The sequence below is a fragment of the Drosophila grimshawi genome, unplaced genomic scaffold (assembly GCF_018153295.1).
Source record: "Drosophila grimshawi isolate 15287-2541.00 unplaced genomic scaffold, ASM1815329v1 contig_848, whole genome shotgun sequence".
Taxonomy (NCBI): domain Eukaryota; kingdom Metazoa; phylum Arthropoda; class Insecta; order Diptera; family Drosophilidae; genus Drosophila; species Drosophila grimshawi.
The window spans coordinates 9125729-9149862 of record NW_025063692.1 but is presented as its reverse complement, the minus strand read 5'-3'; the positions used below and the strand labels follow the sequence as shown (position 1 = coordinate 9149862).

Below are 24134 nucleotides of genomic sequence, written 5' to 3'. Positions count from 1 at the left end.
TATTTAACAGCTATTAACACTGTTAACTGGCGCCATCTGTTGTTCGTGCAGTAAACTAAAAACATCTGAGCACACTGTATAATCGATAACTTTTATTTATTATCGACATCTGGCGTTTAGTTCCAAATCAACACGTCAACGTTTTCTTCTTCTTCTACGTGTAACCCCAACACCTGAACACAGGCGGCTTTTCAGCTGGGCTATCAAGACTTAATTAATGTGGAATTGCATAGTTTCATTTATTCAAATAAAAACGTTAAGTGCTTATCTGTACAATTCAATAGTTGTCGCTGCCGGCAGTGGTCACCGCTGAAGCATCAACAAACAATAAACCAATACGTAAGTCAGTCAAAAAAAACCTCGTTAAAAGGTTTCGCCTACCAGCTGCTTGCGTTGGCAAGAAAACGAAATGTGCTCAGAATAAGGAGGCACAACATTGCTCTCACTCTCTCTCGCTCTTTCTCGCTCGCACTTAACTGATTTTCGTTTATATTTCATATATAGATTTTGTACAGTGATTCTGCAATGATGATGGTGTTTAACCAAAGACGACACAGCTGGTTAACAGCCGCCGGCTGCCTGATGCTGTGCATCATGGCATTCAATATGCCCGGCAGCGATGCGGCCGCCGTAATGTCCGTCGATCTGGGCACTGAGTGGATGAAAGTGGGCGTCGTATCGCCCGGCGTACCAATGGAAATCGCCCTGAATCGCGAGTCCAAGCGCAAAACGCCGGCCATAATCGCTTTTCGCGATAATACGCGCACCTTTGGCGAGGATGCACAAACGATTGGCATACGCGATCCATCGGCCGCCTATGGTTATCTGCTGGATCTGCTTGGCAAGACCATCGACAATCCCATTGTCGATCTGTATAGGTGAGTTCGCGTGTGTTGTGCACGCTGTGCCTGTGAGTTCAGTTCAGTTCAGTTCGGTACCGTGTTTGGGCCACGTCATGCTAAAATTAGCACTTATTTTATTTATTGTAAACGTGCCCTACTTACGCATATGGCTGGCCACAGTGCTGCTGATATCGTTAATCAAACACATATGTGCAAAGCTATCGCAATTAAATTTCATAAATTTTAATTTCAACTTATCACTTAAATCATTGTTCACATTCAAATGCATCAATTCCAATTCATTCAATTCCAAAAAAAAAAAGAGATCCCAGTTAAAATACTGAATTTACACATTTCAAATTTCAAGAAATCAATTCGATTTAGATATTCATCAGATATAATATATATAAAAACACACACAAAAAGATTTATAATAATGTGTTCTCGTGAAATGTTTCAATTTGATTTCATAGAGAACGCTTTCCGTACTACACCATCGTTGGGGACAAGGAGCGCAATACGGTTGTGTTCAAGAAGAGCGACACGGAGGAGTTCAGCGTGGAGGAGCTCGTTGCCCAAATGTTGGTCAAAGCGAAACAGTTCGCCCAGGAATCGACACAGCAGGCGATCACCGAGTGTGTGTTGACCGTGCCGGGCTTCTTTGGTCAGGCGGAGCGTGAGGCACTGCTTGTGGCGGCGCAGCTGGCCAATCTGAAGGTGCTGCAGCTGATCAATGACTATGCGGCTGTTGCCCTCAATTATGGCGTCTTCAATCGCGTCGAGCTCAATGAGACCGCACAGTATTTTCTATTTTACGATATGGGCGCCTACAAGACATCCGCGGCGGTGGTCAGCTATCAGCTGGTAAAGGATAAGGTAACCAAGGAGACGAATCCGGTGGTTCAGGTGCTCGGCGTTGGCTACGATCGCACGCTCGGCGGACTGGAGATTCAGTTGCGATTGCGCGATTATATGGCCAAGGAGTTCAATGCGCTGAAGAAGACCAAAACGGATGTCACCAGCAGTCCTCGTGCTCTGGCCAAGCTGTTCAAGGAGGCGGGTCGCTTGAAGAACATTTTGTCAGCGAACACCGAACATTTTGCACAGATCGAGAATCTGCTGGAGGATCATGACTTTAAGCTGTCGGTGTCGCGTGAGAAACTGGAAGAGCTCTGCTCTGATTTGTGGCCTCGCATCACCAAGCCACTGGAGGATGCGCTTGCCACATCCAGTCTATCATTGGATGTCATCCAACAGGTGATACTCTTTGGTGGCGGCACACGTGTGCCACGCGTCCAGGAGACCATTAAGCAGTTGATCAAACAGGACCTGGGCAAGAATCTCAATGCCGATGAGTCGGCCTCAATGGGTGCCGTTTACAAGGCGGCCGATTTGTCCTCCGGCTTCAAGGTGAAGAAGTTTATTGTCAAGGATGCGGTCCTGTTTCCGCTGCAAGTGTCCTTTGAGCGTGATCCCGGCGATGGTGCCGCCGTCAAGCAGGTGAAGCGCGCTCTGTTCGCCATGATGAATCCGTATCCACAGAAGAAGGTCATCACATTCAATAAGCACACGGATGACTTTGATTTCTATGTGAACTACGGCGATTTGGATCGGTATAGCGAGAAGGACATCGCTGCCATTGGCAGCTTGAATATCACACGCGTTCAGCTGCAGAAGGTCAAGGAACTGCTGGAGAAGTCCAAGAAGGATCAGGTGGACAATAAGGGCATCAAGGCCTATTTCTTTCTGGATGATTCCGGTATCTTCCAATGCACGGGCGTTGAGTACGTTTATGAGAAGCAGAAACTGGACGAGGAACTGGATGAGGACAGCACACTGGCCAAACTGGGCAGCACCATCAGCAAGCTATTCACCAAGGAGACCGAAAAGGAGGATGCTGGCACTGGAACGGGCACTGGAACGGGAACGGGAACTGGAACTGGCGATGGAGATGAGGCTGCCACACCCGATCCAGAGTCCACCGATGAGGAGTCGTCAGCTGGTGGCAAGGCTGCGGACAAATCCGATGATCCAGCTGCTGCTGCAACCAAACCCAATGATGATGAGGCCAAGGCGAATGCCAAAAACGAGACCATCAAACTGGTCACCATCAAGACACCCGTGGCGCACAAGACGGAGCTGCGTTTCACGCCACCGCTTGGTGGCAGCAGCTACGATACATCGGCGGCCAAACTGCTGTCCATCAACAAGATTGAGGAGGACCGTGTGCGTCTGGAGTCCGCATTCAACGCCCTCGAATCGCACATCATTGAGGTGCAGCAGAAACTGGAGGAGAAAGCATATGCGGATTGTGCCACGACTGCCGAAAAGGAGAAACTGCTGGCCGAATGCAGCACACTGGCCGAATGGCTCTACGAGGATGTGGAGAATCCCAAGGCGGAACTATACGAGGATAAGCTGATGCAATTGCAAAAACTCTCCAATGTATTCCTCTCACGCCACTGGGAGCATGAGGAGCGTCCGGATGCGATCAAGGCGCTCAAAGGCATGATCGATGGCGCCGAGAAATTCCTAATAACGGCACGCAATCTCACCAAAGAAACAAATCCCGAAAAGGATGTCTACACCCAGGTGGAGATCGATACGCTCGCCAAGGTGATTGACGAGACAAACGCCTGGCTTAAGACCGAGAGCGCCGCCCAGAAGAAGCTCAGTCGCAGTGCCACAGTGCGGTTAACTGTCAAGGATCTAACCGATAAGATGGGTCTGCTCGATCGCGAGGTCAAATATTTGGTAAACAAAATCAAGATTTGGAAGCCCAAGGTGAAGCCCGACAAGGAGAAGAAGCCCAAAGAGACTGAAACTGCTGGCGACGAGGACCCAGCGGCGGCGGATCAAGGCAGCGCCAGCGGCAGCGACGACGAAAGCAAAGATAATACCGCTGGCCAGGCTGAGGCGCCGGAGGTGCAGGTGGAGGATGACCAGGTGACACCAACACCCACCACTCCTGATGCCAATACGCCACATGGCGAACTCTAAAATTACTTTCAGTAGTGTGACAAGCTAGCGACATAGACAGAGAGAGAGAGAGAGAGAGAGAGAGAGAAGGAGCGAATGAGATGGACAGAGATAGAGAGAGAGCGAGAAAGAGAATGCGACAGCAGCAGGAGCCACACAGAACGCAGGACGAAATTAAATGAGGCATGCAATTAGACAGGGGGTTGGGGTTGTGTGGTCTGGTGTGGAGCTGTATCATTTGTGTGCTTAGGCAATCGATTGGAAAACGTGATAAATGAGGGCGAGTAATCGAGGAATGTGTAATCGAATTTGCTCACGATCTGTGGGAAATGCAAAAGAATTGACGTTGGAAGCTGGGCGGGGCGTGGGCGTGGGGTTAGTTAGCTCTCAACAAATTGGGGCCCAAAGCATTCCGTGCACAAAAACACACACACAACAAGAACAACAACAACAGCAGTAAAAAGAAACAGCGTTCAATGTATTTCTTTCTTTTCTTTGAATTATTTGAATTATTTTGTTCAAGCTAGCTAATGGCGGGGTTAACTTATATTATTTTAATCTATCTACAACTAAAGAAATTAAATGAAATGTATAAGAGATATCAATTTTCATTCCGTCGTGCTTTAAGTTCTTCATTCTATATGCCTGGATATATTATCTAAATCATAATAATAATAAAAATAAAAAAAACAAACAAACACAAATAAAAGACTTGAAGTACTTAAACTCCCCTCACATACATACATTTATCTATATTCATGTGCTCACATCTCCAAAAAAAAAAACAAAAAAATTTTAATGTATCCTTAATGTGAAATAAAAAAACATGCTGGGAAACAAGCTCAAAAAATAAAATCGAGAAAACTTACAGTGTCTCGCAGCTTATTTCGGCAGTGTCTAGCAAAAATTTTAATTGCCTGCCATAAACTAATAATACAATATTTTTCAAAAATTCCAAAGACCTATGGCAGGTACATATATTAACCACCATAATGACTATATGACCCCCATAAACTGGGGTTTTCCCGCCGGCTGGGCCGCGTTATGTAAAAAAGTACCTTAATTTATGGTCACAGCTTATTTTCAACAGTGACATTATGGACACCTGGGTGCCATAAAACCCGGATTTTTTATGTAATGTTGATTATTTTCGGTATAAATAGACCAATCCTTCGTAGTCAGATTAGTTATATCCTGCATCTCGAGTGCAACCAGCCAACAAGGACTATGGGCAAGCGGACTACCATTGAACAACGGAAACTGATCCTGGAACACTTCAGGATTGGATATTCATATCGCCAAATAGCTAAAATTGTAAATCTAAGTACCACAACTGTATTCAATATCATTCGGCACTTCGTCGACGAAAATCGGATACAGGACAAGGTCAGAAATGCACCAAACAAGATTTTCACCGAACAGGAGGAGCGGAGGATCATCAGGAAAATAAGGGAAAATGCCAAGCTATCGGCTCCAAAACTGACTCCACAGATGGAGGACGAAATGGGGCAAAAGTGCAGTGTGGAATCTGTGCGCCGGGTTCTGCGCAACCATGACTTTAATGCCCAAGTACCACGGAATAAGCCCTTTATAAGCGCCAAAAATAAAGGGACTAGGATGGCATTCGTCAAAACCCACTTGGACAAGGATTTGGTGTTCTGGAACAAATTCATATTTGAAGATGAGTCCAAATTCAACATTTTTGGCTCAGACGGACAAAATTATGTGTGGCGACAGTCCAATACTGAGCTGAGTCCCAAAATCCTAAAGGCAACAGTCAAGCACGACGGAGGAAGTGTCATGGTATGGGCATGTATCTCGGCAGCCGGCGTCGGGAATTTGGTGTTTTTTGAAACAACAATGGACAAGAGTGTGTATTTCAATATATTAAAGGAAAATTTACTCCAAAGTGCCGAGAAGCTAGGAATCCGACGTACTTTCCGGTTCTACCACGACAACGACCAGGACAAAAGCCAAGCATAAGTCCGGATTAGTACACTCCTGGCATATCTGGAACTGCCCCCACACGATAATTCCACAGGCCCAGTCTCCAGATTTAAATGTAATTTAAAATTTGTGGGCTCTGCTGGAAAATAACATCAGGAATCACAGATCCGATCTCAAAAATGCTCTGCTGGATGAGTGGAGCAAAATCAGTCCAGAAACGACCCGGAAGCTGGTATCTTCCATGAACAATAGGTTAAGGGGAGTTATTAAGGCTAAAGGATATCATACTAAGTATTAACATCCTTATTTAAGTTTTTATACGCCAAATATGTTACTTTTCTCTAGACTGTTGAAATAAGCTTTGACCTGTATTTTGGATAAGTTTTCAGTTTTTGACTAATTTTAGTTAATTAATTAATATTTTAATGAAAACTGAAGTTTCCTTTTCAAACGTGATATAACATAAAACAAATTGACATTTAAACATTTTGCGTTTGTTTCTTTGTTTAAACTTTATAGCACTTTAAAATTTTTGCTAGATACTGCCGAAATAAGCTGCGAGACACTGTATATTGCATTAGAAATGCATTTGTTGTACATACGATATATATATTAGTTTCTTATTTGTGTTATGTTGTTCAGTTGAAAAGTTGAAGGCCAGATTTCAAAAAGGCATCTACATAAATACATTATACATGTATGTATGTACATATGTATTTATACATACAATGTTAAAGAAGTGGCACCAGCTGACGCTGATGTACCAAATATTATCGATAGCAACTGTCATCTAAAAAGTAATCCAATTGCAGCATCTATCGATACTTGGCGATACTTCTATTGCTTCAATTCAGCAACAAACAGGAAATAAATATAAGCTAAATATTGCTACATTTTCAAGACCCTTTATTTTTAAATTTAAATGAAACTATAACTACACATTTTATTTTTTGAAACGAATGATTAATCCGATTACTCTTTGGTATTATTCGGGTAGTTATGGCTATGATTGGCAAGTACATCTGGTCACACTGCTTACGCAAGAAATATCGTCAGACGTTCGCGGAAGACGATGTACATAGATTACAATTCCGAAGACTTTACACGCCTACGTGATTGCTGAGTTTCGGGAGCATTTTGTAATTAAAGCCATCAATTCAAGATACAACTGTGCACGTTTAACTTAACGTACAGAACTCTGTAACTTCCAACAAAACAATAAGCACTTATAAACAACGAGAACAACAACCAGAAGCCAATTCGCGTCCACACAAATACAATTACAAATAGCAGCGACACACTAAATCCATTGCCACAAAAAATATGGCGAAGGCGAATTAGTGCAGTCTTGCAAAACTTTAAAATATCTACACACATCACTAAATACTTGTATGTATTTATATGTATGTATGTTGTGCTCTGGTAAATGCCTACAAAGTGTAAACGTATGAATGTGTCTACATACCATTTATGTACGTATGTATGTAAGTTTTTGTGAGATTGTGATGAATGTATGAATTCATGTATGTATTTTATATGACAGGTAATTGATTTTGTTCGCAGGAAAAATATATGTGCAGAGCAGTCATAGGAGTTTGAGTGTAAAAGTGTCTGTTGCAGTGGTGGAATGAGGGGGGAGGATACCGATTGGCAATATCCATCCATATTTTTACATTAGACGATTAGATTTGCCCTGCATAAATATGTATATGTATGTATTTTCACACATATTCATGTGTGTGTGTGAGTGTGATGATAGTGCAGAGTGCGAATTTCCTTCTTTCGATAGCGATATGTAAGCGCATCGATAACTTCTTTCGATTGTCATTGTTGCTCCGTTGACTGATTCTGTTGTGGCTGCTTTCGGCACGTATATTTGTATAGCGTACGTATATATGTATGTACGTACATATATACATTTGTGTGAGTTGCTTTGCACGGCGACGGCGCCTGTCTGGCGAAAGTGATTTTCAGTAAAATTTCGCAGCTTCAAGCCGACGGTCGGAGTGGAGTGCAGTGCAGGTCGTTCGGTCCGCTGGAGTCAAATTGACGATGTCGTAAAGGTGCCAAGCGGGCGTGCGACTGGCTACGTTTCTTTTTATTATTGTGTGTGTGTGTGTGTGTTCGTTCGTTCATGTGTTCGTTTGTTTGTTTGTGTCTATTCGTGTGTTTATTGTTGCTTTTTTTCTTTTACTTTTCTCTTTTTGCCTTTGCAGCCGTCAATGCTGTTGTTATTATTATTATTAGTTATTTACTTATTTTACTTTTATGTTTTGAATACATGCATATGTACATTTGTGTATATATATATAAATATATATATATATATATATATAGAACTTATTGCGCACGGGTTCAATGTGAAAATGCGTCTGTGTGCCGTCTGTGCATGTCGTTTATGTGTGTGTGTGTGCGAGAGTGTGGTATACGCAAACAAAGGAGCTCTTTTCGTTTTCTATCTCTCTTTCTGTTTTGAATGTGTAAAGTGCAGGACAAGGTAAATTGAATAAAACAAAGTGCAGCATGGCGGCGGCAGCAAAGCAACGCTGAAAAGTCAATTACTGTATTAGTGTGTATATATCTGAATGTACATATGTATGTGTACGCCACCACACTGTATGCATATGCACAATAGATAAATCTTAAATGTTATTATTAAAGCCAATACCGTTTCGTTGACAATGTAAACGTTCATGTCTACTAACACATCTGTGTGTGTGTGTATGTGTTGTGTGTTTGTGAACGGATGTTTCACATTGAATTATCTTAAGCCTGTCAGTCCAGCAGCTGGTGGGCAACACTGGAATTTGAGGGCTCTCTTGGCTCTCTTTGCTCACAGCTGCGTCCGCAATCAATTTGGGCTTTAACCGTGCTCAAACCGTGCACAGTGGCGCCAAAAAACGGAACCAGCACAGTATTCAAATAGTAATCTCATAGAGATGTTAAGCCGATTTATGTATATAAATATATATACTAGCTCAAGTATGGAGGAAAGTATGCCATGAAATGCGCAACTCTTGATTCCTATTCGAATTGGCATTTTAGCTGGGGTGGGGTCAAATCAAGTAACAAATAATACTAGAATAAAGTTGGTAAAAGTTGAATTTCATTTATGTTGACATGAAAATGTATTTTATTTTGTAGTATTTATAGAAAATAGTTTCCCATACAATGACAGGATAAGTTTTGCATATGAATGCGTGTGTATGTGTGTGATTTAATTTTTTTGTTTTGTTTTGTTTGCTACGATTGAAACTGAAACACGTGCTTAAATCTATCGGTTATCGTTTTCAACTATGTAGCCGAGTAAAGCCAATCAAAGGACCCGACGCAAAAGAGACAGAGAGATAGGAAATTACTGAAAGTCACAGCACACACTCGCCAAAAAACGGTGCAAAGCAAAGAGGGCAAGGAGAGCAAATAAAATCGTCGTGTCAAAAGGTGAGAGAGGCGCATGCCGAGTGTGTGTGGGGGCGCAGACAGAGTATGCGCTCAGAGTTGCATTGAATTGCAAGTAAAGAAGTGCATTAAAAACAAACAACAACAAACAACAGCAATATAAATACAAATATAAATAGCCAACAGTCAAAAGTCAACAATATTTGAATTGGAATTAAAGTGTGCGTGGGTTTTGCTGCCGTTGTCGTCGAAGATTTTGTTAATTTTACTGCCTGCTGCTGCTGCTGCCTGACATTATAATACATATATAGTATAATCTACCTCCAACAATCAATAACAAATTCAATAAAAACGAAAACCGAGAGCAGCAGCATTATACAGAGAGACTGAAAGACATCAAGCGCCATCTATTGTCTAGCGGACGCACAAAACAACGAGCAAAAGGCATAAAGGGACTCGCACTACAACAACAACAACAAAAACAACAATAATAATAATCAAATTGAAAGCAATAATATACAAAACAAACAATTAAGCACTTGCTGTTGCATTGAGTGCATGTGCTGTGTACCTGTGCCGCCGCCTCTGTGGTAGTAGTAGTTTGCTACCGCTCCTCTTCCCTATCGAACTACTACTCTTCCCACCACCAGCACCAACACCCCACCCTCAAGCGGGCAGCTCGGAGCTCCGGTGGGAGGCGAATCCGTGACTCGACTATTTGTCGTCACATTGCCTTGCCCGCCAATATGGCGTGCCTTAACACACTAAAGCAAGAAATCAAAACACTGGAGAAAATCTTTCCGAAGAATCACGAGCGCTTTCAGATACTCAATTCCAGCGTGGACGAACTTTTGTGTAGGTTCATCGATAAGAATGGCAAGCGTTACGACATTCATGCGAACATAACGGTAAGTAAGCACACACAAACTACTGCAATCTTAAGGCCTATTTATATACATGCTTATACACACATATATACATAATATACAGCTATACACATTTGGCATACAATACATATTTACATATTTAAGTACCTACCCCAATGTACACGTTAATAGCCGCTAATCATTTGAAATTCTTGTAAATACAACTAGAGGATTATGCAGTAGCAGTTTGTCAATCGAAATCAGGTCAATCACAATGTGAACATGATCAATTAATCGCTGCTCCACTTGACGAAAGCCACCCTTTCAAACCAAATACAAATACAACAACAACAAAACAAATAACTTCGACAGCAAACAGCAAGAAGCGAAGCGCTCGATGATCTTCGGCTGTTGTTGTCTTGCGGTACAATTCCATTGGTTTATTCTTCAAGCTCTCCCACTCTTTTGCTCTTTTCATTGTTGTGGAACTCGCTCTCTGTCTTACTCTCTCTCTCTCTCTCTGTTTGTCGCTCACTCTTTAGCTTAGCTCAGCTGCTGGCGAAAATTTGTAATCAACTTTTTGTTCAGCTCTTTTTACCTTTTGCTCTGTTGTCTCAAGTTGTTGTTGTTGTTGTCGTTGGTTGTTGGTTGTTGTTACTACTGAGTTCGATTCTTGCGGACAGCGGGCTTCAATAATTTATGATTCACTGCCCTGCATTCTCTGCTCAAACAACAGTTGCCTGCCTGGCCTGCCTGCCACCAACTTTGTCATCATTTTCTTTTCATTTTTTTGTTTTTATATATTTTACTTTTTTTTATTGCCATCTTTCCGTTTATTCACTCTGTTCGAACTCAGACTCTGCTCTGACTTTGACTCTGCCCTGGTTCAACGATCTAATTAAAGGTTATATGTGTAATTTCATTGACGCTGTCTCTCGCAGCTGGCCTGGCCCGGCCTGGCCTGGCTTTTGTTATTATACACGTAGACTCTCAAAAATCAATGTGTACTTACGTCCATATGCATATATCTTTTTACCATATGGGTATTTCAAGGAGTCACGCACGTAACACAGCAGAGCAAAATATTAAACATTTTATATTTATATATTTTTATATTAATTCTAAGTTGATTGCTTTTCGTTAACTTTTTTTAAGTCGAAGATTTAATTCTCATTTATCATTTTCCTTAATGCTGTTAAGATTTCAATGAGTACATCAAAATATATATACCAATAGCTAATCATTTATTTATGTATGTTGTTGTTGTTGTTGTTGCAGGAAACGTATCCGTCGTCGCCGCCAGTTTGGTTTGCCGAAAGCGAGGAGACGAGCGTTACAAATGCCGTGCAAATCCTTAGCAATACAAATGGTCGCGATAATCACGTGATTAATCAGGTAATTAATCGTCAGTCCTATATGTATCGCACACATTTGGAACTAATCGATCAATAATGTTGTTGTTGTTGTTGGCAGGTTGGCATATTGCTGCGCGAGCTGTGCCGTCTACACAATGTTCCACTGCCACCCGATATTGATAATTTGGCGCTGCCGCTGCAAACGCCGCCGCCCTCCGCATCACCGTTACGCTTGGAGCGTTCTGCTGGCGGCGGGGGCGGCTCGGGGCCGCATGGCAATGAGGAGACCGATTCCGATCAGGAAGAGATTGAGGATCCCATCGGCGAAAGCGAACAGGAGAGCGAGGGCGATGAGGATCTACCATTGGAAATGGATGATGTCCGTAGTACAAATAAAGTGCGTATTAAAGCATCTATATATATATATGCATATATAAATATTAACTGGGCATTTCTTCCAAGCAGAAAGATGACATGGAGGTGGAACATTTAGCAACTCTAGAAAGACTGCGTCAAAGTCAAAGACAAGACTATTTAAAAGTGCGTAGATATTATAAATTATAAACAGAATTGTGCAGAAATTTGAATAGTTCATTTGATATCCAAAATGAATGCAATCTCTTTTCAAATGTAATAATTATTCTTTCTTTTGTTCTTCGAGCGTGAAATGTACTCTGTATTTGTCCCTCTCTCTCTCTCACTCACTGTCTAATTGTGTCGTTCTCTATTTATTTGATGCGCAGGGTTCAGTTTCTGGTTCCGTGCAGGCAACCGATCGCCTGATGAAAGAACTACGTGATATTTATCGATCAGATGCATTCAAGAAGAACATGTACTCTATTGAACTGGTCAACGACTCGATTTACGAGTGGAACATACGCCTCAAGTCTGTGGATCCGGATAGTCCTCTACACAGCGATCTGTTGCAGCTGAAGGAGAAGGAGGGCAAGGATAACATACTGCTCAATATACTATTCAAGGAGACGTATCCATTTGAGCCGCCCTTCGTGCGTGTCGTTCATCCAATCATCTCAGGTGCTGCACCATATATATATACATCAATTATTTACCTGGTTGTCATTGTAACTGATTGATTATTTTGTATTCTTTTGATTGGCTTTAGGTGGCTATGTGCTCATCGGCGGTGCCATTTGTATGGAACTGCTGACCAAACAAGGCTGGAGTTCCGCCTACACGGTCGAGGCCGTGATTATGCAAATTGCCGCGACATTGGTCAAGGGCAAGGCGCGTATACAGTTTGGTGCTACCAAGGTACGACGACGTAAAGGATGCTATTAAATACGTTATACCAATTAACTTATATTTCAAATTCCTGTATCTACTCTATCTACTATAGGCGCTTAGCCAGAGCCAATATAGTTTAGCACGGGCCCAGCAAAGCTTCAAATCGTTAGTGCAAATCCACGAAAAGAATGGTAAGACATATATAGACTTAAAACTTATTTAATATTAACGTTTGTTGTTTTTTTTAGGTTGGTTCACGCCGCCAAAGGAGGACGGCTAAGGATAGCTTATTTTTTAAGATTAAGGAACGGACGTTTGCCAAATGTCGCCACTCACCCATTTTAAAACCCACACCTCCCCCTCAGCACACACCACACACATAGGAGGCTGCATTCAGCCCCCTGCCCATCCCGCAGAAGAGTGTCTCAGTAAAGGAGAAAAGAAAACACTAGCAGAAACAGGAGCAGAAGCAGAAGTAGCAACAGGACCAGAAGCAGCAAGCATTCAACTCGAACCCGCCATTCAACATTATTTATGTGTGAACGTTGCGCCGTTCACTGTTAATTTCTGCAAATCGTGTATACTTGATAAAAAAAAAAAAACAAAAAGAGAAAGAGAAAAAAACAAAAAACAAGAAAAACAAAACAACAAAACAAAAAAAATAATAATTTACCTTACGTACTGTTTGTACTATCAGAATAAATCGAACTAAGCTTGTAATCTATCATTTACCTAAGTTAGGTTATTATTATTATTGTCTCGTTTATCCCTGCCAATTAAGATAATCTGCTTCGAAACAAGATATATACATTTAAATTGTGTAAGCGATGAAACTTGTACAGTTAGCAGCAAATAATTGGAAAATCGCATATGAATTGGATTGCGGTAGCGATGAAAGCAGCTAGTAAATTTAATGCAATGTAAATGTAATAATGATTGTCGTAGGAGTTGCCACACTGTGTCACTATGTTGGTTCAATTTGATGTATAAGCTATCTGTATATGTAGGTGCATATGTACGTATGTATGTGTATATATATATAAATATATATATCTATAGAACTTATTGCGAACGGGTTCAATGCGAAAATGCGTCTGTGTGCTGTGTGTGCATGTCGCTTATGTGTGTGTGTGCGAGAGTGTGTGGTATACGCAAACAAAGGAGCTCTTTTCGTTTTCTATCTCTCTTTCTGTTTTGAATGTGTAAAGTGCAGGACAAGGTAAATTGATTAAAACAAAGTGCAGCATGGCGGCGGCAGCAAAGCAACGCTGAAAAGTCAATTACTGTATTAGTGTGTATATATCTGAATGTACATATGTATGCGTGTGGCGTACACACTGTATGCATATGCACAATAGATAAATCTTAAATGTTATTATTAAAGCCAATACCGTTTCGTTGACAATGTAAACGTTCATGTCTACTAACACATCTGTGTGTGTGTGTATGTGTTGTGTGTTTGTGAACGGATGTTTCACATTGAATTATCTTAAGCCTGTCAGTCCAGCAGCTGGTGGGCAACACTGGAATTTGAGGGCTCTCTTGGCTCTCTTTGCTCACAGCTGCGTCCGCAATCAATTTGGGCTTTAACCGTGCTCAAACCGTGCACAGTGGCGCCAAAAAACGGAACCAGCACAGTATTCAAATAGTAATCTCATAGAGATGTTAAGCCGATTTATGTATATAAATATATATACTAGCTCAAGTATGGAGGAAAGTATGCCATGAAATGCGCAACTCTTGATTCCTATTCGAATTGGCATTTTAGCTGGGGTGGGGTCAAATCAAGTAACAAATAATACTAGAATAAAGTTGGTAAAAGTTGAATTTCATTTATGTTGACATGAAAATGTATTTTATTTTGTAGTATTTATAGAAAATAGTTTCCCATACAATGACAGGATAAGTTTTGCATATGAATGCGTGTGTATGTGTGTGATTTAATTTTTTTGTTTTGTTTTGTTTGCTACGATTGAAACTGAAACACGTGCTTAAATCTATCGGTTATCGTTTTCAACTATGTAGCCGAGTAAAGCCAATCAAAGGACCCGACGCAAAAGAGACAGAGAGATAGGAAATTACTGAAAGTCACAGCACACACTCGCCAAAAAACGGTGCAAAGCAAAGAGGGCAAGGAGAGCAAATAAAATCGTCGTGTCAAAAGGTGAGAGAGGCGCATGCCGAGTGTGTGTGGGGGCGCAGACAGAGTATGCGCTCAGAGTTGCATTGAATTGCAAGTAAAGAAGTGCATTAAAAACAAACAACAACAAACAACAGCAATATAAATACAAATATAAATAGCCAACAGTCAAAAGTCAACAATATTTGAATTGGAATTAAAGTGTGCGTGGGTTTTGCTGCCGTTGTCGTCGAAGATTTTGTTAATTTTACTGCCTGCTCCTGCTGCTGCCTGACATTATAATACATATATAGTATAATCTACCTCCAACAATCAATAACAAATTCAATAAAAACGAAAACCGAGAGCAGCAGCATTATACAGAGAGACTGAAAGACATCAAGCGCCATCTATTGTCTAGCGGACGCACAAAACAACGAGCAAAAGGCATAAAGGGACTCGCACTACAACAACAACAACAAAAACAACAATAATAATAATCAAATTGAAAGCAATAATATACAAAACAAACAATTAAGCACTTGCTGTTGCATTGAGTGCATGTGCTGTGTACCTGTGCCGCCGCCTCTGTGGTAGTAGTAGTTTGCTACCGCTCCTCTTCCCTATCGAACTACTACTCTTCCCACCACCAGCACCAACACCCCACCCTCAAGCGGGCAGCTCGGAGCTCCGGTGGGAGGCGAATCCGTGACTCGACTATTTGTCGTCACATTGCCTTGCCCGCCAATATGGCGTGCCTTAACACACTAAAGCAAGAAATCAAAACACTGGAGAAAATCTTTCCGAAGAATCACGAGCGCTTTCAGATACTCAATTCCAGCGTGGACGAACTTTTGTGTAGGTTCATCGATAAGAATGGCAAGCGTTACGACATTCATGCGAACATAACGGTAAGTAAGCACACACAAACTACTGCAATCTTAAGGCCTATTTATATACATGCTTATACACACATATATACATAATATACAGCTATACACATTTGGCATACAATACATATTTACATATTTAAGTACCTACCCCAATGTACACGTTAATAGCCGCTAATCATTTGAAATTCTTGTAAATACAACTAGAGGATTATGCAGTAGCAGTTTGTCAATCGAAATCAGGTCAATCACAATGTGAACATGATCAATTAATCGCTGCTCCACTTGACGAAAGCCACCCTTTCAAACCAAATACAAATACAACAACAACAAAACAAATAACTTCGACAGCAAACAGCAAGAAGCGAAGCGCTCGATGATCTTCGGCTGTTGTTGTCTTGCGGTACAATTCCATTGGTTTATTCTTCAAGCTCTCCCACTCTTTTGCTCTTTTCATTGTTGTGGAACTCGCTCTCTGTCTTACTCTCTCTCTCTCTCTCTGTTTGTCGCTCACTCTTTAGCTTAGCTCAGCTGCTGGCGAAAATTTGTAATCAACTTTTTGTTCAGCTCTTTTTACCTTTTGCTCTGTTGTCTCAAGTTGTTGTTGTTGTTGTCGTTGGTTGTTGGTTGTTGTTACTACTGAGTTCGATTCTTGCGGACAGCGGGCTTCAATAATTTATGATTCACTGCCCTGCATTCTCTGCTCAAACAACAGTTGCCTGCCTGGCCTGCCTGCCACCAACTTTGTCATCATTTTCTTTTCATTTTTTTGTTTTTATATATTTTACTTTTTTTTATTGCCATCTTTCCGTTTATTCACTCTGTTCGAACTCAGACTCTGCTCTGACTTTGACTCTGCCCTGGTTCAACGATCTAATTAAAGGTTATATGTGTAATTTCATTGACGCTGTCTCTCGCAGCTGGCCTGGCCCGGCCTGGCCTGGCTTTTGTTATTATACACGTAGACTCTCAAAAATCAATGTGTACTTACGTCCATATGCATATATCTTTTTACCATATGGGTATTTCAAGGAGTCACGCACGTAACACAGCAGAGCAAAATATTAAACATTTTATATTTATATATTTTTATATTAATTCTAAGTTGATTGCTTTTCGTTAACTTTTTTTAAGTCGAAGATTTAATTCTCATTTATCATTTTCCTTAATGCTGTTAAGATTTCAATGAGTACATCAAAATATATATACCAATAGCTAATCATTTATTTATGTATGTTGTTGTTGTTGTTGTTGCAGGAAACGTATCCGTCGTCGCCGCCAGTTTGGTTTGCCGAAAGCGAGGAGACGAGCGTTACAAATGCCGTGCAAATCCTTAGCAATACAAATGGTCGCGATAATCACGTGATTAATCAGGTAATTAATCGTCAGTCCTATATGTATCGCACACATTTGGAACTAATCGATCAATAATGTTGTTGTTGTTGTTGGCAGGTTGGCATATTGCTGCGCGAGCTGTGCCGTCTACACAATGTTCCACTGCCACCCGATATTGATAATTTGGCGCTGCCGCTGCAAACGCCGCCGCCCTCCGCATCACCGTTACGCTTGGAGCGTTCTGCTGGCGGCGGGGGCGGCTCGGGGCCGCATGGCAATGAGGAGACCGATTCCGATCAGGAAGAGATTGAGGATCCCATCGGCGAAAGCGAACAGGAGAGCGAGGGCGATGAGGATCTACCATTGGAAATGGATGATGTCCGTAGTACAAATAAAGTGCGTATTAAAGCATCTATATATATATATGCATATATAAATATTAACTGGGCATTTCTTCCAAGCAGAAAGATGACATGGAGGTGGAACATTTAGCAACTCTAGAAAGACTGCGTCAAAGTCAAAGACAAGACTATTTAAAAGTGCGTAGATATTATAAATTATAAACAGAATTGTGCAGAAATTTGAATAGTTCATTTGATATCCAAAATGAATGCAATCTCTTTTCAAATGTAATAATTATTCTTTCTTTTGTTCTTCGAGCGTGAAATGTACTCTGTATTTGTCCCTCTCTCTCTCTCACTCACTGTCTAATTGTGTCGTTCTCTATTTATTTGATGCGCAGGGTTCAGTGTCTGGTTGCGTGCGGGCAGCCGATCGCCTGATGAAAGAACTACGTGATATTTATCGATCAGATGCATTCAAGAAGAACATGTACTCTATTGAACTGGTCAACGACTCGATTTACGAGTGGAACATACGCCTCAAGTCTGTGGATCCGGATAGTCCTCTACACAGCGATCTGTTGCAGCTGAAGGAGAAGGAGGGCAAAGATAACATACTGCTCAATATGCTATTCAAGAAGACGTATCCATTTGAGCCGCCCTTCGTGCGTGTCGTTCATCCAATCATCTCAGGTGCGGCACCATATATATATACATCAATTATTTACCTGATTGTCATTGTAACTGATTGATTATTTTGTATTCTTTTGATTGGCTTTAGGTGGCTATGTGCTCATCGGCGGTGCCATTTGTATGGAACTGCTGACCAAACAAGGCTGGAGTTCCGCCTACACGGTCGAGGCCGTGATTATGCAAATTGCCGCGACATTGGTCAAGGGCAAGGCGCGTATACAGTTTGGTGCTACCAAGGTACGACGACGTAAAGGATGCTATTAAATACGTTATACCAATTAACTTATATTTCAAATTCCTGTATCTACTCTATCTACTATAGGCGCTTAGCCAGAGCCAATATAGTTTAGCACGGGCCCAGCAAAGCTTCAAATCGTTAGTGCAAATCCACGAAAAGAATGGTAAGACATATATAGACTTAAAACTTATTTAATATTAACGTTTGTTGTTTTTTTTAGGTTGGTTCACGCCGCCAAAGGAGGACGGCTAAGGATAGCTTATTTTTTAAGATTAAGGAACGGACGTTTGCCAAATGTCGCCACTCACCCATTTTAAAACCCACACCTCCCCCTCAGCACACACCACACACATAGGAGGCTGCATTCAGCCCCCTGCCCATCCCGCAGAAGAGTGTCTCAGTAAAGGAGAAAAGAAAACAGGAGCAGAAACAGGAACAGAAGCAGAACCACAGCAGAAGTAGCAACAGGACCAGAAGCAGCAACAAAACACAAGAAAAACAAAAACAACCAATTAAAATAAATGCGACAAAAGAAACCAAGCAACAAACAAACACAACGTGTATAAAAACTTTATAGATGAGTAAAAACTGAAAATATTTAACACAAGCATAAAAGTTGCAAGCTTTTTTTTTATTAAATACTATTACGAGTTGAATTTTGTACAATATGAAATAGAAATTGACACCACATTCAGTTTAAGTATGTATGAAATCAATGACACACATATATATGTATATATATATATTTATTTGCATCAGCATCTTACTAATGATATACTCATATATATATATATATATATATATATATATATAGTAAGATGCTGATGCAAAAAAAGTTAACAACATTTGCGGTAACTGCAAAAGCATCAATGAAAGCCACAAAAGAAATATATAGAATAGAATTCTAGGTTTAGGAGCAATTATGAACTATCTAATGGTCTAATCTCTAATCGACAATGACTACGTAATTGGAGGCCGCCTGGGATGGGTGCATTTTGGGCGCCTTGGGTTGTATGAAGCGAACTTTGGTGGCGTCGTCTTCATTGTTGTCGAGCGCCCCCTCGATAATCATCTCCAGTGCGCCCTTCAGGTGCGCCAGCTCCATTGTTAGCCTAATCTCGGCCTGCATTGTCCGTCTCAGTCGCTTGAGAGCCGCGTGCATTTCTTTGCTGTACGCAATCACATTGTTCTCGAACACATCCATCACGGTGCTGGCGGCATTGAGAAGCGGTCGCATGAACCGCACCTCGCCAATGTGCGCGCACAGGAAGTCAATGAATTGGATTAGTGTTTCCTCATTTCGATTCGTTAATGCCGCCCGCAGAGCGCTGCGATGCAGTAGCTCGGTGATTACGGCTACTATTTTCTCGGGATGATCTTCGGTGTTCTTCGTCACGAGGACACTGTCCAGCGCCTTTTTGTAGTTGTATTTACGCAGATGCTGCTCGAAGACCGCCAACTGGGGCGTTCGCCGTCGACCCGAGACACTATGATCCACGGTTGCCGTTGTGTTGGGACGCGCCATTCGATTGCGTTGCTTCTGTCGATGGCTGGCTTTGATCTGTTTGAGGTGACTCGGTTTGCTGTCGACAATCATGCGCTTGATGGACACCAGGCCATCAACCATACCGGCAACGACAGCCTGATCCTTCGCAGCGACGCCCAAGCTAACAATCGGATTGGGATAGGTTAAGGTGTGCACCGTTTTATACGTGCCCACATCATAGATCTTCACATGACGATCCAGGCCGCCAGATAATAGACGCCGGCCGTCGGAGCCCAGGCGCAGACATGTGACGGTCTTGTGATGCTGCGACATCGTCGTCAGCAGGCGGCATCCACTTATCAAGTCCCAGACGCGCACCTGTGTGCCGCCGGCAGTTATGAATATGGAGCCGTTGGGCAGGAACAGCATGGACTCGACGGGACTGCCGTGATCCAGGGTCTGGGTTATTGACTCTTGTGCCCGTGTGTCGTACAGATTGACTTTGCCATCGTAGCCGCCGGAGATGAACATGTGCCCGGCCTGCGGATGCGTAGCACCCGCACGTATATAATCGCTGTGGGCATCTTCATATGTCCGCACCAGCTTCTCATTGCCCACGTCCCACAGTCGCACCGATTTGTCATCCGCAAAGCTGGCCAGCTGCAATTTGTCCGCCGTGAAGAATGTACGATGCACAGGCGCCGTGTGCCCCTTGAATAGACGCAGTATATTCCGGCTGCTCGTGTCGAATAGCTTCACGTGACCCTCCTCGTCGCCGGCAGCCAAGAGGCGGCCGTCCTGCCGGAACGTTGCTCCATATGCGGTCTTTTGGAACTTGGATAGGTTCTTAACGACCAGCTTTGTCACCAGATGGTAGATCTGCACACGCACCGAACATGTCAGCACAAAGTTATCCGGCTCACTCGGACTGAAGTCAATGTAGTCGATGGTCGTGTGCTCCTTAAGCAGCTCCGGTTTCTGTTTGTTGGGTGTTTGGAGTATGTTTGGAAATGTAAATCACACTAAATTTGGCAATCTGTACACTGTATATAATGCTTACGTCTAATCGGTTCCAGTAGGTTGTGTCCGGTGTGACAACCTGCGCCTTCTGTTGAAATCTTCGTATATTAAGTGGCTGGAAATTGTTCATCTTGATTTTGGCGTCCGAGCGCGCACGTGGGTATCAAAATAATATGTTGATCTTTACAGCTGAGAATCTCGATATCGATAACGATATAAACTGTTGCACGGTCACACTTCTCTTCTTGTTGCTGCTCCGCAAATGCTGCTTAATAGCGCTGTACAAATTTCGATAAACAGTGGATTTGAATCGAAACGGTTGATTATTAATAAAAATAATATTGTCACTAATTAAACCAATTATGGCTGAAACATCTCGTAAAAGCATAGATTTCAGTTCGGAAAAAATGTCTCACGGAATTGCATTATATTTCATTTGTTCAAACTAAACAAATGCAAAATGAAAAGGTCCGCTGACAGTACAAATGGTACGGACTTTATAAGTACACTCTTGCCTTGCCGATTACATTAATTTAATCTTTTCTTCCCAATTTACTTTGTGAAATTGGACTTGCAACAGGAGGATTGCCGATAGCCACTGTCAAGACAACAGCTGTTCCAAAAATCCATATAAGTTAACAGTTACTTTACAGTGCACACTCAGCTTTGCCATTTTAAACCAAAAAAATGTCGCTAGCTCTTTTACACTATTTTTTATATGGAGTACTTAACTATCGATAACTTTTTTGTCGACCTGAAAACAGGTCTTAAAGAATCTTCGATGCCAACACATAACAAGTAAATATCGCGAACTGCAACATTTTCAAATTACGCGCAAAGTGAGCGGAATGTCTACTTACAGAATGTTAACGCAACTGCAGTTCTGTTAGTGTCAAAAGCTACGCTCTGCTAGCGCAAAACTGAGGCTGTTGAAGTACTGTGATCACCACTACTACGCCCTCTGCCGACCAAATGCGTTAGCTCAGTACAAGCGGTTAAAATTGGCAACTTTTTGCAACAAAACTAAAAAAAGGATTGGGCAAGTGTGCTATAATAAATATGTGAACATTTGTTAGAGCTAAGATATGATCCAGAACTAGACAGAAATAAATAATCAACAACATTTTTAGCATATTTTGGCTAATTTATAAGAATCTGACTATCACCATACATTTGATTTTGAATCTACAATGCGCAGTTATCCTTGTCAGAGTCCTGTTATGTGCACTACATGGGCATAAGCAAAAGTGAAGCAGTTAGGCGGCCAACACACACACACACACACATACGCACACTGACTGGCACACATGCGTACACACACATACACACACATAACAATCGTCACACGCATTTCGGGAGAGTTATTTTAAGTGAAACTGCATGCATCTCGCTCGCACGCACATGTCGTAGGCAAGCCTCAACATGCGGGATAACATACATATATTTGGCCACGCCCACGGAACTCGTTTCACCCCTATACACACTTGCACACACACGCACACATATGTACGACATGAGTTTTGGACTCTCGCCGGCGATTTGTAACGGCTGCTCATGTGTGTGTTTGTGTGTGTGCGTGAGAGCACATATGTGTGTATATGTGTGCGCTGACGTATGTACATATATGCATGTGTATGTATGCAGGACTTACAGGACTCGCGCATGAATGTGACAGCGACTCAGAAGTTCATCTCTATACATGCTATGTATGTATGTATGTATGTAAATGCTTGAGTGTATACATGCATCCATACATATATTATACACACACACACACAAACACACATATATCCTTTTCTGTTTTTTTTTTTGGGTTTGCCTTGTTAATGCAACTGGCAACTGTTAGTAAGTAATTACAAAAGGCAAATGAAAGTTTTCTTTTGCGTCAATTACAAAACAACAAACACACGAGTAGTGTGTGGATGTTGTGTGTTGTATACACACCACACATACACACACACACACACATGCTGAATAGATAATACGCACACATGCATAAATTACAGCTCTTACAGCTCAAATATTTGTCGTTTTGCTTTCGCACGTTCTTTGACAATTATTGCTCAAACACTTTCTGCTTCTTCTTCGTCTATCTCTGCTACTGCTGCTATTCATTCTTTTCTTTGTGCATTTATCCTTTTTTTTGCATTGTACTTGCAACCTTCTTTTAGTTGGTGCTTTTTTTATTTTTGCACTCTCACTTTTCGCCTCCTTTCTTCCCAGTAGATTTAGAACAATTCTTGCACTTTTCTTTCAGATAACAAAACCCTCTCCCCTCCCAAATACAAACACACATATATGTATATATATATATATAGATATATATATATATTTTCTCTGTAGGACCATCACATGTATTTAAAATAAGGCAAGAGCGCATAAGAGTGAGAGAGAGGAAAAAAATATGTAATAAAAGGCGTGGGAAAGTCAGTGACGAAAAAAGAACCTGAAGAGCATCGCTTCGCATCGCATCGCATCGCATTTGCCGGTAGCTAATACAATGCTGGTCACATTTTCAGTAGCACTTTGCAATTCGTATGTATTTATAGTATTATGCCAGAAATTAACATGAAATTTAAGAAAAATATGCAAGCAGGAATCGTAAATTTGATTGCAAAACTGCATTTGTTTTTCTTATTTTTTTATTTTTTTTAACGATCTCTACTACCTTTGGCTACAAGGACAGCTTGCACTGGAAGTGAGAGAGAGAGGGAGAGTGAGAGAGAAAGTGGGGGGAGGGCATGTTGAAGAGCGAGAGAGAGATGGAGAAGGAGAAGGAGAAAAAAACGAGCGCGCGTTGGAGCACAAAGCATTTGCTGCGTGGTGTAAACTTGACTTTGAAATTTGCCTCATTTGCACTAGCTGCATTTGCACCTGACACCCAAAGTCGCCGGCTGCCAGCGTTGCCAGAGTCAATGTGAAAAGCCACTGCCTCAAAGCCCAACTCCTCCGCCAACCAAGTAGCAGCTTTGAATGCGTTGAGACTTTTTATTTATGCAATATTTTCCTTATATACATATATATATATTCTTTTTCTCTCTTTCTTTTTATTTATTTTTTTTTGCAGATTTAGTTAAACATGAAGAAGACTTTTGGCACAATGAAAACACGTGGCGATGAACAGTAGAAGAGGAAGTGGGGCAAAGATATGGCGTGGGCGCTGAGAATTATGCAAAGGCAGAACTGTTGCATGCTTTCGGCGGCGTCTGGGGAGTAGATAAGAAACAACTACAAAAAAAATGGAATTATAAAAAAAAAACACAACCAACACAAAAATGTTCATGAAGTTGGAGATTTAAATGAAAGATATTAAACTGGTTGAGGGAATGAATAACTGAGTAACTGGGTTGTTTTCATTATAAAGTATACAAATTTCAAT

At 41.6% G+C, this 24134-nt stretch overlaps 4 protein-coding genes across 7 annotated transcripts; 3 read left to right on the top strand and 1 right to left on the bottom strand.

Moving 5' to 3' along the window:
• The first annotated feature begins 150 nt into the window (after positions 1-150).
• On the top strand, positions 151-4681 carry LOC6565564 (hypoxia up-regulated protein 1). Its single transcript, XM_001992316.3, has 3 exons — positions 151-339; positions 505-878; positions 1316-4681. The coding sequence occupies exons 2-3, from the start codon at positions 526-528 to the stop codon at positions 3840-3842; spliced, it is 2880 nt and encodes a 959-aa protein (XP_001992352.1). The 5' UTR covers positions 151-339; positions 505-525; the 3' UTR covers positions 3843-4681.
• Positions 4682-6808: 2127 nt separating this feature from the next.
• On the top strand, positions 6809-13362 carry LOC6565563 (ubiquitin-conjugating enzyme E2 Q2). Of its 3 annotated transcripts, XM_001992315.3 has the most exons (10): positions 7749-7831; positions 9071-9209; positions 9818-10075; positions 11312-11428; positions 11507-11785; positions 11854-11928; positions 12132-12423; positions 12512-12660; positions 12746-12824; positions 12882-13247. In XM_001992315.3, exons 3-10 carry the CDS (start codon positions 9914-9916, stop codon positions 12911-12913), a joined length of 1185 nt encoding a protein of 394 aa, XP_001992351.2. In that variant the 5' UTR covers positions 7749-7831; positions 9071-9209; positions 9818-9913; the 3' UTR covers positions 12914-13247. The 3 variants fall into 3 exon arrangements, with proteins under 3 accessions (XP_043072241.1, XP_032594614.2, XP_001992351.2); XM_043216306.1 differs by lacking the exon at positions 7749-7831 and adding an exon at positions 6809-7190 and having other exon boundaries at positions 9071-10075; positions 12882-13362; XM_032738723.2 differs by lacking the exon at positions 7749-7831 and adding an exon at positions 6859-7240 and having other exon boundaries at positions 9071-10075; positions 12882-13362.
• Positions 13363-14626: 1264 nt separating this feature from the next.
• On the top strand, positions 14627-18864 carry LOC122322857 (ubiquitin-conjugating enzyme E2 Q2-like). 2 transcript variants are annotated; one of them, XM_043216308.1, is made up of 9 exons: positions 14627-14797; positions 15406-15663; positions 16900-17016; positions 17095-17373; positions 17442-17516; positions 17720-18011; positions 18100-18248; positions 18334-18412; positions 18470-18864. In XM_043216308.1, exons 2-9 carry the CDS (start codon positions 15502-15504, stop codon positions 18499-18501), a joined length of 1185 nt encoding a protein of 394 aa, XP_043072243.1. In that variant the 5' UTR covers positions 14627-14797; positions 15406-15501; the 3' UTR covers positions 18502-18864. The 2 variants fall into 2 exon arrangements, with proteins under 2 accessions (XP_043072243.1, XP_043072242.1); XM_043216307.1 differs by lacking the exon at positions 14627-14797 and having other exon boundaries at positions 15067-15663.
• Positions 18865-19077: 213 nt separating this feature from the next.
• On the bottom strand, positions 19078-20932 carry LOC6565692 (U3 small nucleolar RNA-associated protein 15 homolog). The gene is made up of 2 exons (XM_001992314.3): positions 20796-20932; positions 19078-20713 (listed from the first exon to the last, which is right to left on the bottom strand). The coding sequence occupies exons 1-2, from the start codon at positions 20883-20885 to the stop codon at positions 19196-19198; spliced, it is 1608 nt and encodes a 535-aa protein (XP_001992350.1). The 5' UTR covers positions 20886-20932; the 3' UTR covers positions 19078-19195.
• Between the last annotated feature and the right edge of the window lie 3202 nt (positions 20933-24134).

Coding starts and splice junctions, on each gene's coding strand:
- LOC6565563 (XM_043216306.1), top strand. CDS start 9,914: ATGGCGTGCCTTAACACACTAAAGCAAGAAATCAAAACACTGGAGAAA. Junction 12,424..12,511: donor CGTTCATCCAATCATCTCAG/GTGCTGCACCAT, acceptor GATTGGCTTTAG/GTGGCTATGTGCTCATCGGC. Junction 12,661..12,745: donor TACAGTTTGGTGCTACCAAG/GTACGACGACGT, acceptor TATCTACTATAG/GCGCTTAGCCAGAGCCAATA.
- LOC6565692 (XM_001992314.3), bottom strand. CDS start 20,885: ATGAACAATTTCCAGCCACTTAATATACGAAGATTTCAACAGAAGGCG. Junction 20,714..20,795: donor CCTACTGGAACCGATTAGAC/GTAAGCATTATA, acceptor CCCAACAAACAG/AAACCGGAGCTGCTTAAGGA.
- LOC122322857 (XM_043216308.1), top strand. CDS start 15,502: ATGGCGTGCCTTAACACACTAAAGCAAGAAATCAAAACACTGGAGAAA. Junction 17,374..17,441: donor ATGTCCGTAGTACAAATAAA/GTGCGTATTAAA, acceptor TCTTCCAAGCAG/AAAGATGACATGGAGGTGGA. Junction 17,517..17,719: donor AAAGACAAGACTATTTAAAA/GTGCGTAGATAT, acceptor TTTGATGCGCAG/GGTTCAGTGTCTGGTTGCGT.
- LOC6565564 (XM_001992316.3), top strand. CDS start 526: ATGATGATGGTGTTTAACCAAAGACGACACAGCTGGTTAACAGCCGCC. Junction 879..1,315: donor CCCATTGTCGATCTGTATAG/GTGAGTTCGCGT, acceptor TTGATTTCATAG/AGAACGCTTTCCGTACTACA.